At 41.3% G+C, this 17,473-nt stretch overlaps 1 protein-coding gene across 2 annotated transcripts in view; it reads left to right on the forward strand.

Moving 5' to 3' along the window:
• Positions 1–17,157, forward strand: part of PIP5K1B (phosphatidylinositol-4-phosphate 5-kinase type 1 beta) — a 310,458-nt gene extending 293,301 nt beyond the window's left edge. The window contains exon 14 of one of the 2 annotated variants that reach the window (XM_019463652.2): positions 16,909–17,157. In XM_019463652.2, coding sequence (XP_019319197.1) covers positions 16,909–16,944 — 36 coding nt within the window. In that variant the 3' untranslated portion in view covers positions 16,945–17,157. Of the gene's footprint in view, positions 1–11,472; positions 12,204–16,908 lie in introns of those variants that run through there. The other variant, XM_019463653.2, reaches the window with a different exon arrangement.
• Positions 17,158–17,473: the final 316 nt, after the last annotated feature.

Below are 17,473 nucleotides of genomic sequence, written 5' to 3' on the forward strand. Positions count from 1 at the left end.
GGCTACACTAAACAACAGTTTTTCAATGTAGATACAACAGTCTTAGAAGATATAATCTAGGACTGCTGTAGTTGGAAAAGAGAAGTCAGTGCCTGGCTTGAAAGCTTCAAAGGACAGGCTGGCCCTCTTGTTAAAGTCCCATGAGCCTCTAAGTTTAAGCCGGCACTCCGGTACCATTCTGAAAATCCCAGGGCCCTTAAGAATTGTGCTGATTCTACTCTCCCTGTGCTCTCTAAATGGAGCAAAGCCTAGATGGCAGTATATCTGTTTACAGCATGGTTTACCGAGCATTTCAAGCCCACTGTGGAGACCTAGTGCTCCGAACACAGTATTCCTTTCAAAATATTACTGCTGACAATGCACCGGATCACCCAGCAGCTCTGAGGGAGATGCACAATCAGATTGCGGTTTCCTTGCCTGCTGACAAAACATCCATCCTACAGCCAATGGAGCAAGGAGTCATTTTGAGTTTCAAGTCTCAAAAAATACATTTCATAAGGCCATAGCTGCCCTAGATAATGATTCCTGTGATGGATCTGGGCAGAGTAAATTGAAAATGTTCTGGCAAGATTTACTAGATGCCATCAAGAACATATGTGATTCATGGGAAGAGGCCTAGAATATCTGCCTAAATTCAAGTTTGGAAGAAGTTTATTCCAGTCCTGAGGGAGGACCTTGAGGGAGTCCGGGTTTCGGCGGAGTCAGTAACTGTGGATGGGTGGGAATCTCAAGAGGGCTAGCGCCTGAAGATGGGATTGAATGGCTGCAATCTCCTGAGAAAACCTGAACACGTGAGGCACCATTTCTTGTAGATCAGCAAAGGAAATGATTTCTTGAGATGGAATCTGTCCCTGGAGAAGGTGCTGTGCAGATTGTTGAAATGATAGCCAAGAATTTAAACTATTAGGCACACTTAGTTGATAAAGCAGTGGCGGGGAAGACTGACTACAATTTTGAAAGACGTTCGGCTGTGGGGACAATGCTGTCAGACAGCATCACCGTCCTCCAGAGAGACGGTTCAGGAAAGGAAGAGTCAGCCGATGCCACCAACTTCATTGTTGTCTTAAGAAATGGCCCCAGCCACCCCAGAGTATGCCTGCAGTCTCTCTGCTGGTCGGCGTGGAATTCTGATAGGGCATTTATCGGTTGGCAAGAGGCCGGGCATGCCCTGTGCTGCCCGCATCTTGGATTTCAACAGACATTCTGCCAGACTGGGCACAACGTGGTAGTTTTCATCCCAGTTGGACATGCCCTTCAAGAACATTTCACATTCGGCGTCACAGGTTCTTGGTGAGAGGCCTACTACAGTCCTTGGTTCTTAGCCAAGTATTTTCACCTCTGATCCCAAGCCTAATTTTTTTTTTCTTTAAGTGTCCAGGTAGGCAGTTTGGACCATAACGTCTCTAAGGTTCCTTCCATCTATGAGATGCCATAGTCGTGTCGCTTAACCTAGTCACGCCCGGTGTCCTTGCTTCCGTAGCACTAGCCTGAAGAGTCATCTCCCCCGCCACCACCCCGCTCCAAGAATGTGGTGCGCTTTTCTATCTCTGCAGCTGTTGGACAAAGAGAAAGCCCCCCTCCAATCTATCTTCAAGAGATTGTGTCTTGTGAAGTAACCCCCAACATGAGGTAGACAGGAATACAATAAAATGTAAATAGAGCCTTAGCTAAGGAAAGGAAGAAAAAGATTCAAAGCTTCCCAGAGTCCAACAGTGACTGTTTTGTGTTTGAAATTCAGGGAGTGCTGAGAAATCAATCTAGTGAACCCAGAGCTGGAGGGGAGTCCAGAGCCCCTGGGATGAGGTTAGGGTGAGGCATTGTAAAGCCTTTATGCGCATGTGTGTGGGCATGCCGGGGAGCTTTGGCTACGGTGAGGCAGGACTAGTTGTGCTCTCAGGGCAACAGAAGCAACATTAGCCAGAAGAAGAATAGAAAATAGAAAGGAAACAAAGCAGGAATGTGGTAAAGAGAATTCAGAAATTGCTGAAGAAAATGGGGGCTTGGTGCAGAGAAAGGGAATACAGGATTATTGCCTATGTTAGCCTGGAGAAAAAAACCAAATGAGTGCTTTCCTTGTCTATATGGTGGGCAAAAATTTCAATTTGAAACCAAAATGAAGCTGTATTTGGAAACCATACAGGGAAAGAGCCTACTTATGTGGGGCCCTTGGGCTATCCCCCAAGGTAGATGTAGTTAAGAAAGAGCATCACCCCAAGGGTTCATGGAATGTGGAGACTTCATGGACCATTTAGTGCTGGTCATATTGGCCAGCTTGGGAAGCTCTGCCTGGCCACCCCATTCTAGGTGTTACATTTTCTAAATGTAGGTTTAATGACTTTACAAAATGACAGTAAGGACATGCCTATCACAAGTTACTTTGGAGCATTTAGACCATTTACATTTAATTAAAAAAGATAAGATGGAAGCATGAATAAATAATCAAGACAGTCTACCTGCTGCCTACAAGAAACTCAACTTCAAGTTGAGTCTTGACCTCAAGGCATATATAGACCAGTGGAGGGATGGGGAAAAGCCAGTATATCAATACCTAAAATAGACTTTAAAAGAAAGACTATAATAAGAGACAAAGAAGGGCATTACCAGGGTGATAAAGCAATCAATTCCACAAAATAATGTAACAGTTGCAAATATCTATGCACCCAACAGTGGAATGCTGAGTAAATAAAGCCACTATTAAACATAAAGGGAGAAATCTGCAGTAATACAGTAATAGTAGGCGACTTGAACACCCCACTTAAATCAATGGGTAGATTATCAGGTAGAAAATCAGTATGGAAACAGTGTCTTTCAACAACACATTAGACCGGATGGATCTAAATATATACAGAATGAATAAAGAAAATTTGGCATAGATATAGAATGGAGTATTACTTGGCAATCAAAAAGAATGAAATCTTGCCATCTGCAACTACGTGGATGGAACTGGAGGGTATTATGCTAAGTAAAATTAGTCAGAGAAAGACACAAATCATATGACTTCACTCATATGAGGACTTTAAGAGACAAAACAGATGAACATAAGGGAAGGGAAACAAAAATAATATAAAAACAGGGAGGGGGACAAAACAGAGACTCATAAATATGGAGAACAAACTGAGGGTTGCTGGAGGGGTTGTGGGAGGGGGGGATGGACTAAATGGGTAAGGGGCATTAAGGAATCTACTGAAATCATTGCTTCACTATATAATAACTAATTTGGATGTAAATTTTAAAAAATAAAAAATTTTAAATAAAGGGAGGGAGACAAATAAATAAATACAGAACATTCCACCCAAAAGCATCTGAATACACATTTTTTTCAAGTGCACATGGAACATTCTCAAGGATAGATCACATGTTAGGCCACAAAGCAAGTCTCAGTAAATTTAAAAAGAATGGGAAAAAACACAAAATCCATGGAGGCTCAACACCATGATACTCAACAGCCAATGGGTCAAAGAAATCAAAGAGGAAATCAAAATACATAGAGACAAATGAAACTAAAACCAACAGTCCAAAGTCTTGGGGACACAGCTATAGCTTTTACGAGAGGAAAATTAATACTAATACATACTTTTCTCAAGAAAAAAATATCTCAAGAAAAAAAATCTGGGGGCACCTGGGTGGCTCAGATGATTAAGTGTTCCAACTCTTGATTTCAGCTGAGGTCTTGAACTCACATTCGTGAGATCGAGCCCTCCCCCCCCCCCATCAGGCTCCATGCTGACAACACAGAGCCTGCTTAGGATTCTCTCTCTCTCTCTCTGCCCCTCCCCTGCTGGCTCATGTGCTCTATTGAAATAAATAAACTTAAGAAAAGAAATCTGACCTTACATTGAAAGGAACTAGAAAAAGAACAAACCAAGGCTAAGGTTAGTAGAAAGAAGGAGATAGTATCAAAGCAAGAATAAATGAAAAAGACTAAAAACACACAAGAAAAGATGAAACCAAGAGCTGGTTCTTTGAAAAGATAAACGGAAATGATAAACATTTACCCAGACTTTGCAAGAAAAAAAAAAAGAGACTCAAAATCAGAAACAAAAGAGAACCACCAACACTACAGAAACACAAAAGATTCTAAGAGTACTATGAAAAATTAAATGCCAACAAATTGCACAACCTAGAAAAAATAGACAAATTTCTATAAACAATCTTGCAAAACTGAATCAGGAAGAAGTAGGAAATCTGAACAGGCTGATGACTGACTCAGTTTCATTGCTGGTAATCAGAAAACTCCCCAAGAAAAGTCCAAGACCAGATGGCTTCACAGGCAAATTCTACCAAACATTTAAAGAAGCCTTAATACTTATTCTCCTCAAACTAGATCAAAAAATAGAAGAGGAAGAAAAGCTTCGAAATACATTCTACAAGGCCAGCATTACCCTGATACCAAAACCAAAGATACTACAAAAAAAAATAAAAAGGAAAACTAAAGGCCAATATTCGACTAACATAGATGCAAAAATCTTAGCAAAATATTAGCAAATCTCATTCAGCAATACGTTAAAGGATCATTCACCACAATCAAATGGGACTTATTCCTGGGATGCAAGGATGGTTCAATATTTGTAAATCAGTCAACAGGATATATCACATTAACAAGGGAGAAAAATCATACGATTATCTCACTAGATGCAGGAAAAACGTTTCACAAAATTCAACATCCGTTCTAGATGCAAAATTCGTGTTAGAGAGATCATACCTCAACCAATTAAAGCCCATGTAGGAGAAACCCAAGCGTGACATCCTACTCAACAGTGAACAAGAGCTTTTCCTGTAACATTAGGAATAGACAAGTCTACTCTCACCACTTTTATTCAACATGGTAGTGGAGGTTGTAGCCAGAGCAAATCAGACAGGAAAGAAAAGGCATCCAGATGGGTAAGAAAGTAGTGAAACTGTCACTGTTTGCAGGTGACATGATGCTATGCATAGAAAACCCTAAGATGCCACCAAAAACCTATTAGAGTAAGTGCTGTCAGTAGAGTTGCAGGACACAAAACCAATACACGGCAAAGTTGAGTTTCTGTACCCTAGTAACAAAGAAGCACAAAGAAAATAACTCCCTTTACAACTTCAACAGAATCAAATACCTAGGAATAACTTTAACCAAGGAAGTAAAACACCTGTACTCTGCAAACTATAGAACACTGGTAAGAGAAATTGAAGAGGACACAAACAAATGGAAACATAGTCCATGCTCATGGATTCTAAGAATATTGTTAACATGTTCATTCTACCCAACTCAGTCTACAAGTTCAGCGCAGTCAGAACATCAACAGCATTTTTCACAGAACTAGGACAAGTAATACTACAATTTCTAAGGAAGCACAAAAGACCCCCAATACCCAAAGTAGTCTTAAGGAAGAAAAAATTGGAGATAGCACAATCCTAGATTTTAAAATATAGTGCAAAGCTACAGGAGTGAAGACAGTGTAGGACTATCCTAAAAATAGACACACAGATCAATGGAACCAAATAGAGAGCTCAGAAGTAAATCTATGCATTTAAAGGTCAGTTAACCTATGACAAAGGAGGCAAGAATGTACAATTAAGAAAAGACCATCTCTTTGATCAGTGGTGCTGGGGAAACTGGATAGCTACAGCAGAAGAATAAAATTGGACCACTATCACACCATACACAAAAAGTAACTTAAAATGGATTGAAGACCAAAATAGGAGACCTAAAACCATTAAATCCCTAAAAGAAAACAAAGTTAGTAATTTCTTTGACATCTGCTGTAGAAACCTTTTTCTAGGTAAGTCTCCTCAGGCAAGGGAAACAGAAGCCCAAAAAACTACTGGGACTACACCAAAATAAAAAGCTTCTGCACAGCAAATCAAACCATCAACAAAATGAAAACGCAACCTACATTTGTAACTGATATATCCCATTAGGGGTTGATCTCCAAAATACATAAAGAACTTGTACAACTCAACACACACACACACACACACACACACATTTCATTTAAAAATGGGAAGACGATCAAAAAAAAAAAATTGCGAAGAGGATCTGAATAGACATTTTTCCAGAGAAGACCTACAGATGCCCACAGACACAGAAAAGATGTCCAGCATCACTCATCACCAGGGAAATACAAATCAAAACCACAGCAAAATATCACTTTACACTGGCCAAAATGGCTAGAATCAAAAAGCCAAGAATTAAGTGTTGGTAGGACGTGGAGAAGAAGGACCCCTCGTACGCTACTGGTGGGAATGTAAATTGGGGAAGCCACTGTGGAAAACACTACGAAGGTTTCTCAGAAAGTTGACAATAGAAATACCTTATGATAATCGCACTACTGGGTATTTACCCAGGGAAAATGAAAACACTAATTCTAAAAGATCACCATGCTCCTGTATTTATTGCAGATTTATAATAGCCAAGATATAGAAGCAACCCAAAGATGGCAGTGTATATTTCTCAGCCATAGAAAAATCATGAGATCTTGACATGAGCCACAATGTGAATGGACCGAAAGGGCATTATGCTAAGTAAAGTCAGACAAATACCACCTGATTTCACTTGTATGTAGAATCGAAAAAACAACACAAGACAAAAAGCAGAAACAGATTCAAAAATATAGAGAACAAAATGATGGTTGCCAGAGGGGAGGACGGCAGGGAATGGGCAAAGCAAGCGAAAGGGAGTGGCAGATCCAGGCTTCCAGTTGAAGAATGGTTAAATCACAGGAATAAAAGATATAGCAGAGAATCTGGTCAGTGGTATTGTGGAGGCAGATGGTAGCTACCCATGCGGTGAGCAGAGCAGAACATACAGACTAGTCGAATCACCACGTTCTAGATCTGAAACTAATCTAACATTGTACGTCAACTACGCTTCGATAAAAAAATTATTCCAAAAAAGTAAACATTAGGTTGAGGGTGTGAGTTTCTTAGGCAGAAAGTTGATGGGGGGGGGGGGGGGGGGGGAAGGAAGGCTTGGAAATAAGCCTTGAAAGGAGGCCTCAGAAATGAAAGGCATGTCTCATCTCTGATGCCCCCTGCACATGGTTCTGAAAAGTGAACTTCAGCTCTCCCCATTGGGAAGCCCACCCAAAGTGCCCCACTTTCAGGGTCCCCCCTGGGATATCTGGTTCCCCCTACTGCAATCCACACTTGGAAAGGGCTTCTCGTTAGCAAACAGACTGCTTATGACTTGCTCTTTGATTTCTGTGTCTGTGCTTTAAATCTTTTTAAATACGAAAAAGCTTTGCGGTCTTTGACCACAAGTGTGCATTATTGTGTGGTTTCAGTCACTGAAGTAAGCACTTGAGCTTCAGCAGAAATAAAGATGCATTTCTGTCACACACTCTCAGACGTAAACACGTACGTGGCATAAATAACGCTAGGATCAGGCCACAGGAGTTCAGATCTTGGCTTAACGATGGGTTTAGGTCCAACAAAAAGGTGACAGTATCACAAATACAAAGTACACGTAAGACACCCCAGTTCCTGAACATCGTGGCTTAGCCTGGCCTGCCTTAAAGTGCCCAGGATACTTACATTTGCCTAAAGTTGAGCTAAATCATCTAGCACCAAGCTTATTTTATAAGAAGGTGTAATTTATCAAAAACTGCACTGAAAGAACAGGAAGGTTGTATGGGTACCACGAGCACGTGGCTGGCTGCCACTGCCCAGCACCCTACGAGAGGATCATACCACACGTTGCTAGCCCCGGGAAAGATCCAAGATCAGAATTCAAAGCTGGACTCCCACCAAATGTCTACGGCTTTCGCACTATCATCAAGTCGAAAAAAATCCTAAGTCAGACCATCCTAAGTCGGGGGCTGTCTGTACCTAAATACTCTTTTACTTTTCCCATCGGCCATTATCACACCTGTACCTTCAGGTCTCAGAATTTCAAATATTACGTATTCTCCAAGTACCACACGCATAGGAAGAAACCTTGCCATCGCTGCGCACACACAACAGTTCAGTGGGTGACGGCTCAGACGACGTTGTCTGTCTGTCATCCCTTTTCTGAGATCTGGCCGGGTTCTCTTGCCAAAACACCAGTTCCCATTTCTGTTTCTAAAGCCTCAAGGCCAGGGGTGGTTGCATCTCAGGGCACCCCAAAAGTTGCTCGTCTTTGGGGCAATAATACGGTGAAAATCCCATCTTCGATGGGGGGGGTGGGGGTGCAGCTGGAGGTACCAGCCTGTGCGCCCCATTGTGGAAAATCAACTCAAAGGCTTAGTCTCCTTCTAGGATCATCAGCTGGTGTTTCTTTCCAGTGACCGGTAAGGACTTGAGGGGTCTAATTTGAAGGAAAATTATAGCACATCCCCTCCTAAATAAGAGGATATGAAAATTGCTTTCTGCAGACTTCACACTGTGGCCGAGCGAAAAGACACTATGCTGTCAGATTCCACACAGATTTAAAGACCTGTCTGACCACCTTGTTTTATTATAGTTCTAAGCACAAAACAGACACTTTCATGTAACCAATCATGTCGTCCCAGGATTACGTTAGGACATAGAGAGTTGGCAGTTCTTACCGCACGTGGACATTCTTGTACCCTAGAGGTGACAGTAGGTGTTAATACAAGTTTAAAAGAAACTTATACAACACCCTCACTTTAATAAAAACAGGTGAATATTAAGGATTTTTCATTATTTTTAATAGTAAGGACAGTATATTTCATTATAATTTTTAGTGTTGATATTTGAGAGAGAGACAACAGGGAGGGGCAGAGAGAGGGAAACACAGCATCCTAAGCAGGCTCCAGGCTCTGAGCTGTCAGCACAGAGCCCAATGCAGGGCTTGAACCCACGAACCGTGAGATCACAACCTAAGCCAAAGTTGGACCCTTAACCGACTGAGCCACCCAGGTGCCCCTAGAGAGTGTATTTCATTATAAAGCCTTTGGTTTTTTACTAAATTATCAATGTAACCCAATTTGAGAGACACCCAAATACTACTTTTTTCCAAATAGTGATTTATATATGGGAACTATTGACAATAAATTTGTTAACCATACTTAATACAATCTTTTGGTTTGAACACAACAATGGGATGTGTTGACACAGCCCACCATGACTGCCCAAGTCCCCCCAGCTGGCCAGCCCATGTCGAGTGCGTTCTGGATGCTGGGTCTCCTGCCTCACCTGCCAAGAGGCTGGCCAGCCTCAGGCCTCAGTGACAGCAACCACCCCTCCTTCGGTGATCACTCCTTTCTTTACTGTGGTCAGAATACACTTCCAAGTCAAAGCTCAACTGGTTTCCATGAGTCTGCCATGGTTGTGGTCTCAGAGCCATTTAGTCTCACTCATTGGTCTCAACAGATGGGAAATTACACTCTTGTCCCTGGACTGGGACATACTGATCAGGGTGTCCAATGGGAAGAGATTGAGAAGGGTTAAGCTTTTGCTACTCTACTCCACACATTCTGATATTCTAACCCCCACCCCGAGGATCCAGGCCATCGGCGCCCCTATTATTGAGGACATGTATCTTAGGACTAAATGAGTACCCAACTCTTCCTTCCCCATGGCCTTCAGTAGTTGGAAGACAGCTTTCATGCCCAGGTCTCTACTGGGCATCTCTAGGTCTCTACTAGACCAAAATGCCCAGGTTTGTAACCATTTTCATGGGGTCTTGGGTTTGAAGCCCTTCCGTGTTGGGTCATCTCGGCCATGTGTCCAACTGGGTCATGGCTTTCTCCAAGTTTATCATTAGAAACCAGACACAGACTTCCAACTGTGATCTAGAGAACAAGAAGAACAGAACTGTCACCTCCTTCAGTCTTTTGTTTTTTAAGAAAGCAAGACTGATAGGGGCGCCTGGGTGGCCCAGTCAGTTAAGCATCCAACTTTGGCTCAGGTCATGATCTCACAGTCTGTGGGTTCGAGCCCCAGGTCAGGCTGTGTGCTGACAGCTCAGAGCCTGGAGCCTGCTTCAGATCCTGTGTCTCCCTCTCTCTCTGCCCCTCCCCTGCTCACACTCTGTGTCTCTCTGTCCCGCAAGAATGAATTAAAGTGTTAGAAAGAAAAAAACAAAGCAAGACTGATAAAGCTGATCAGTAGGAACGTATCATTTTACATGGATTTTTTTTATGTCCCTCATTGATACGCACCACACTAAGGGATCAGACTGAGTCTGAATAAAGTCCACTTTACAGACATCTGTCCTGAGAACGTGGGCAGCTTCCCCTCTGCCCACTGCTGTGGCTCATGACCCCTGGGCTATTTTTGGAAGATGATTTAAGTATTAATTAGAGCAGGTTATACATTTAGGCAGGCAAATCTTCCTAACTTAGATTAATAGGAAACAAAATGGAAACTATTAAAAATTACAAATCCCAATAGGCTTAAATTACATGATAAAATATTCCTTTTTAAACAGAATCTTTGACATAGCCTCTTAATTTTCAAAATCATTTCAAATGCGTTTGCTTTTTCAGCCTCCAAATGAAGGTGTTGGACCACACATTCCAACACCTCCGACCTTCTCAACTATTTTGAGGACACAAGCACGCGGCTGACACTAAAATCCCTCTTTAATCTGTGTATGTAGCTTGTGTGTGTGTGTACCCACAGTCACATACATACATGCACTGTATTTCCCCCCAAAAAGTTTATCCCTTAAACTACCCTGTAAGGTAGGATTTATGACTCCCATTTTACAGCTAAAACAAGGTATAAAGAAGGTTAAGTAGGGTTGCCTAGGGGGTTCTGTAGGTTAGGGGTCCAACTCTTGATTTTGACTCAGGTCCTGGCCTCACCGTTCCTGAGTTCGAGCCCCGCATCGGGGTCTGCACTGGTGGTGTAGAACCTGCTTATGATCCTCTCTCTCCCGCTCGTGCTCTTTCCCAAAATAAAAAATTTTTAAAAGAAATTTCTTTGCATAACATCCTGTAGCTGTAGTACTTAGGAAACCAGTAGGTTTAACCAGCTATGTCTGCCTCTAAAAACTGAACCTGGTACTGCCTTCCCCAGGTAGATCTTGGTTTAACGGTCATAGACTGAACTGGCAGTCTCTGACCTTAAATGTTTACCCTTTTAAGTTAAATATTTGCTGGATATAATTTTACTCCCTCGTCACGAGGACAGTGTTTGAAAACGAACACGGCACTCATGAGTCAAGACCAGGTTCAAGTTGTTCTGATTGGCTTCAGGCCTGCTGTAACAGCACATGCCCCAAACCCTGTGCCCTTAGAGGTCAGGGGTGCACCTTAGCCAGCGTTGTTTCCTTCTGAGTCTTAGCACAGTGCTGTGCTGTCACAGGAACTCGATACACTCGGTGTCATCAGAGGCCACAGGTCCACCAGAGAAGTGAATGCTATGATAATCATCACAGAAGGACCCCGAGCCTAATGCACCCTGACTTCTACCCGCACATTTCCCAGGCACAAGGCTTAGGCCTAATAATGACCTTGTGTTCCCTTTCGTGAGGAACAGTTATAAATCAAGGCCAAAACTTAGGTTTACAGCTGTTTTTTTTTTTTTTTTTAACCTCCCCAGTAAGTGAAAATGGTGACCATTCCACAGTTGTGGAAGAGAAGTTTCTCCACTCCGGAATTACCCAGAGGAACTCGACTGACCCTCCTGGCACACAAGAAACAATCAGTGGATATAGGAGTTTGCAAAGTGTGGGGGGAACCTTGGTCCATAGGCTGATCAGCAGATGTGATGTGAAAACCATCACACTATTCTATCCTTTGCTGTTGCTTGCTGAACTGCGAAGAACTTCATGAACTATATTCAAGCTGCTTTCTAGGCCATTGCCAATCACCATTTTGGACTTGGAAGTGCTATTTTCCTATTGACACTTGCATTATTTCATTTTGCATGCATCCAGTGGTTATACATGAGCAACATATGTAATCTGCTTATTTTTAAAAACATCCATCCATGCAAAATGGTAAATAAAGTATAAAGTCTGCTCTTTTTTGCAAAATGATAATCATAGCCCATGTCATTAAAAGTTTAAATTGGTTTCATATCAAGATCGGTGTAATAGGTCTGCATATACTTTATAGGAAACTAGCTTCTATAAAGATTTTTTCACTGTTTACTAGTGAAATGAGAAGAGCAAAGCTATTTATAAAAGGCCTTATGTCGTGTACATACGTTGTCTTTGAAATATTTGTGATTTAGTTTATTGCTTGTAAAAGAGAAATTATATAATTTATTTAGTAAATACTATTGTAAACTATAGTTTTATTGAGAGAAATAAAATATTTTGTTCTCAATTGTGGTGGGACATTAATTCTGATGGTTTATGGTCTTTACATTTCTTTTATTAGTTAAAAACAGATAACCTAGGGTGCCTGGGGGGCTCTGTCAGTTCAGCGTCTGACTTTGGCTCAGGTCATGATCTCACGGTTTATGAGTTCAAGCCCTCATCAGGCTCTGTGCTGACAGCTCAGAGCCTAGAGCCTTGCTTCAGATTCTGTGTCTCCATTCCTTCCTCCCTGTCTCTCTCTCGGAAAGATGAATAAACATTAAACAAAATTTAAAAAAACACATAACCTAGATATTTCTCCATTTTTAGACATTCAGGGATCCTTTATCTCTCATGATCAAAGCAGAGAACATTCTCTGGATCCTGAGAGAAGATACAGTAGATTCTGTTCAACTTGTTCAAGAGAATTTCTCAAACATCCTGGTGGATTAGGGTGCACTATCTTATACTGAGGTAACAAATAATCCCAAAATCTCTGGATAGGGGAACCAGAGCAGCCCCCTTCTAGAACATGGCATTTGTATGGCAGAAGACAAAAAAGTGACAGTGGAAGCAGGCAAGAGGAGCTCATAAAGCTTCTGCTTAGATGTAGCTTACATTCTCTTGAATGTCACCTTGTGACATGGCACTGGCCCAAGTAAACGACACTGACAGGACTGATGCCAGAGGAATGGGAAGTCTACTTCTCACCAAGGAATTGACTCGGCAAAGAGGTACGGTGAGTATTTTAAGCTATTATTGCATCTACACCATCTCATGGGTTTCCCCAGCCGCAGAGGCTTACGATGGAGAAACACATCATTGGAAAGCAGAATGACAAAGGCTACAGAAAGCCATTCCTGATGATTAAGATGCTCAGTGTAAAACACTTCAAAAGTTCAAGCCAACAGATTCTTAAAGGCAAACATGGTATTCACTTTTGTAACTATAACCTGAAGCCATGGTTCCTCAGTGTGAGTAGTAATTTTACCTGCAGAGTTGGTGCTGGGCATCTATCCTGGGTTGGGATTTCAACATAGAATTCTCATGAAGCCAACAGCTGAGGACCCTTTCCCTCTTTCCCTAATATTCCTGTCCTAATGAATTCCCCCACCTCAGGTAGAGGTTTACCTAGCTGAAATGCCACTCTCTCCCCTCACCCCAATTTGTAAATCTACCCATATCTGGCCTACAGACTCTTCCGTGTGCCCTCCCCTGGTGCCATCAATGCCTCTCCATTGGTGTCCCGAAATTCACTTCTTACGACTTGTATCATCCTGGATTCGTTTTGCCAGTTCTTGTATTTCACATAAATGGGATCATATGGCATGTACTTTCTATCAGGCTTTTTGGTGTCCCTGTTCAACACTATTTAAAATTCATTTCCTTTTATGTAGCAGAGGCTCATTCTTTTTCACTACCGAGTAGCATTCCATTGTATGAATTCCACGGTTTTCTACACGGTTGCCGATTGGAATGTAGGCTGCCTCCGATTTAAGACTATAAACAAGCATGAACGTTGGAAGATGGATGACAAGAACTCCTAGACGTCTTCCTTCACACAGCTGCTAGACGCAGACAATTGTGACTTCTAACACCTGTACTGGATATGGAAGAATTTTCCGTGAGGAATATCCCTATCAGGAAGGAGATGATCATCCTCTAATTTGCCTAGGACAGGCTGAGATTATGCCCGACTCTCAGGCGTGACGACAGTACATTCTTTTACTCTCCCCACTCTTGCATTTGGACCACCACGATATTACTTTACCAAAGGAGAGAGTTTACAGATCATAACACTGGCGATCTCCCAGCGGTTGACTTAGCCAGGGCACCGTACAATGAGTTTCAGCTACCAAGCCTTCCCCTGCCACCAGTGCTCATGGCATTTAGTCCCCACTCTTCATGAGCAGGCAGCTAAGGATCAAGAAACATCTGAGGAAATTCTCTAAAACAGAACAAACATACCCACAGAAAACTGAGGACCGAGAGAAATGGAGTATATGAAGCAAATTTGGAGGAGCCTGGCCGGCTCAGTCAGTCAAACGTGCAACTCTTAATCTTGGGGTTGTGGCTTTGGGCCCCACGGTGAGTGTAGAGATTACTTGAAAATAAAATCTTTAAAAAAAAAAAAAAACAACAACAAAACTTCGAGACAAGCATCCATTAAACAAGATCACGATGCTATTACAAAAATGAACATTCACAAAACATCAAGGAGCTCTTGGAAAGTCAAAGCATAAGAGTGGAAAGTAGAAATTAAGAGAATGATCGGGGTGCCTGCCTTGTTCAGTTGTAGACTATGTGACTCTTGATCTCAGGGTCCTAAATTCAAGCCCCATTGGGCATAGAGCTTACAAATAAACAAAAAAAAAAAGTGATTGGAAGATAAGACTGAGGAAACATCCAAATAATTTTTTAAAAGAGGAAAAAGAATTTCAAAATTTTACAGACTATTCCACCAGATCATATATCCAATGTTAATTCTACAAAGAGAAAACATAGACCATGGAGGTAAAGAAGGCTTCAAACAAATAATTTAAGAAAATTTCTTCAAACTCAAAAACATGACTTCCCAGATTGAAAGGGAATGAATGCCCATAAAGACGGACAAAAATGAACCTGACCATGCAATTTCCAGCCACCAGGGATGATCATGAGGCTCTCTAGACCTTCAGAGACTAAAATTAATTTTGTATAAAGCTCAAGGGTCAGAATTGAATCAAAGTTATCAACAGCATCACTGAAAGCTAGAAACTAATGGAGCCTTCAAACTTCTGAGAGGAATTTATTTCTAATCTATAATCCTATACCCTGTATGTTACTTAGGTTTCTCTCGACAAATAGGAGCGACATAGACATAGCTAATAGATGTAAGAAATTGGCTCACATGATTGCGAGAAAAGGCCACTGTGAAATTCAAATGGCAGGTTAGCAGGCCGGATATGAAGGTGTTGATAGAATAGTTGTGAGGAATCCTTTCTTCTTTTCTAGAAAACATCACTTTTTCCTCAAAGGCCATCTCTTGATTGGATGAGGCCCATCCATTTAGCAAGGGTAATTTTCTTTACTTAAAGTCAACTAATTATGGTAGTATGCTAAGCAAAATACATCAGTCAGATAAAGACAAATACCATGTCATTCATTTGAATTTTAAGAAACAAAACAGATGAACATGGAGTGGGGGGAAGAAAGGGAGGCAAGCTGTAAAAGACTCTTAATGATAGAGAACAAACTGACAGTCACTGGAGGGGAGGTGGGCTGGGAATGGGCTAAATGGGGGATGGGCATTAAGGAGGGCACTTTGTTGTGATGAGCACTGGGTGTTGAATGTAAGTGATGAATCACTAAATTCTACTCCTGAAACCAATATTACACTAGGTTAACTAACTTGAATTTAAATAAAAACCTATCAATATAAATTACTGTTTTAACAAAGTCAACTAATTACGGACCTACAACCACATCCACAAAATATTTTTTAGCAATACCTACATCAGTGTTTGATTAACTAACTGGGTACTCCACCCTAGGCAAGTTGGGATGTAAAATTCACCACCACCTCATCAAGACAAAAAGCTTCTGCACAGCAAAGGAAATGACCAAACTAAAAGGCAGCCTGTGGAATGGGCGAAGATATTTGCAAATGACCTATCAGATCAAGGGTTGGTATCCAAAATCTATAAAGAACTTCTCAAACTCAACGCCCCGAAAAACAAATCATTCAGTGAAAAAAAAGGGCAAAAGACATGAACACTTTTCCGAAGAAGACATCCAGATGGCTAACAGGCACATGAAAAGATGCTCAACGTCACTCACCATCAGGGAAATACAAATCAAAACCACACTAAGATACCACCTCACACTGGCCACAGTGGTTAAAATTAACAACTCAGGAAACGAGATGTTGGCGAGGATGTGGAGAAAAGGGAACCCTTTTGTGCAGTTGGTGGGAATGCAAACTGGTGCAGCCGCTCTGGAGAATAGTGTGGAGTTTCCTCCAAAAATTAAAAATAGAACTCCCCTACAAGCCAGCAATTGCACTACTAGGTATTTATCCAAAGAATACAAAAATGCTGATTCCAAGGGTCACATGCACCCCAATGTTTATAGCAGCACTATCAACAATAGCCAAGCTATGGAAAGAGCCCAAATGTCCATCGACTGATGAATGCATAAAGAAGATGGTGTGTGTGTGTGTGTGTGTGTACATACATGAATACATATACATATATATACACAAATATATGTATATAATGGAATATTGCTCATATTAGCAATCGAAAAGAATGAAATCTTGCTATTTGCAACAATATGGATGGAACTAGAATGTGTTATGCTTAGTGAAACAAGTCAGAGAAAGACAAATATGGCATGATTTCACTCCTGTGAAATTTAACAATATAGATGAACCTAGGGGAAGGGAAGGAAAATAAGATAAAAACAGAGAGGGAGAAAACAAGATCAGGGAGGGGTGGTGGGTGGGAGGATGGGCTAAATGGGTGATGGGCATTAAGGAGGGCACCTGTTGGGACAAGCACTGGGTGTTCTATGTAAGTGATGAATCATTAAATTCTATTCCTGAAATCAGTATTACACTGTATGTTAACTAATTTGGGTTTAAGTAAAGTTCTTAAAAAATAAAAATAAAATTAATTACCACACCCTGAAAAAATATTACATAAGAATAGAATAATCCATACAAAAATAACTTCCATCTTCCTTTTACCTAGAAGCTTCAAAATGTGTGTTTTGCCAAAATGAGATAATGAACCAAGAGAAAGAATGCCATGAAAATGAAAGGCATAAGATCCAGAAAATAGGACAAACAACCCAAGAGGGAGGTGAAAGGAATTCCCCAAGACGAAGGTAAAGGGATATCCCAAGATGTCAATAATGGAGAAGATCCAAAAAACACTCAAGATTAGAGGTCAGATGGCTCTGGGCACCAGTTCTCCAAGAAGGTGAAGATACCCAGGAGATTTATAAAATGAGGGCATAAAACTTTAACTCTCCATACCCTGGAATTGATCCTGGAGTTGGACCGGGGGTGGGGGTTGGGGGGAGCTTTGGATGACATTAACAGAAAAACTGGAGAAATCTGAATAAAGTTTGGAAATTAATTAACAGTGTTGATGAAGTTTCATCTCTTAGTTTGGGCAAAGGAATCATAGTTCTAGAAGATGTTAACAGTAAGAGAAACTAGGTCAAGGGTATATAGGAACTATATTCTATCTTTGCAAATTTTCAGTATATCTAAACTGATTCCCCCCAAAAAAGTATATCAAGACTGAAAAA

The sequence above is a fragment of the Panthera pardus genome, unplaced genomic scaffold (genome assembly GCF_024362965.1).
Source record: "Panthera pardus isolate Hobbes unplaced genomic scaffold, ASM2436296v1 HiC_scaffold_20, whole genome shotgun sequence".
In the NCBI taxonomy this organism is placed as follows: domain Eukaryota; kingdom Metazoa; phylum Chordata; class Mammalia; order Carnivora; family Felidae; genus Panthera; species Panthera pardus.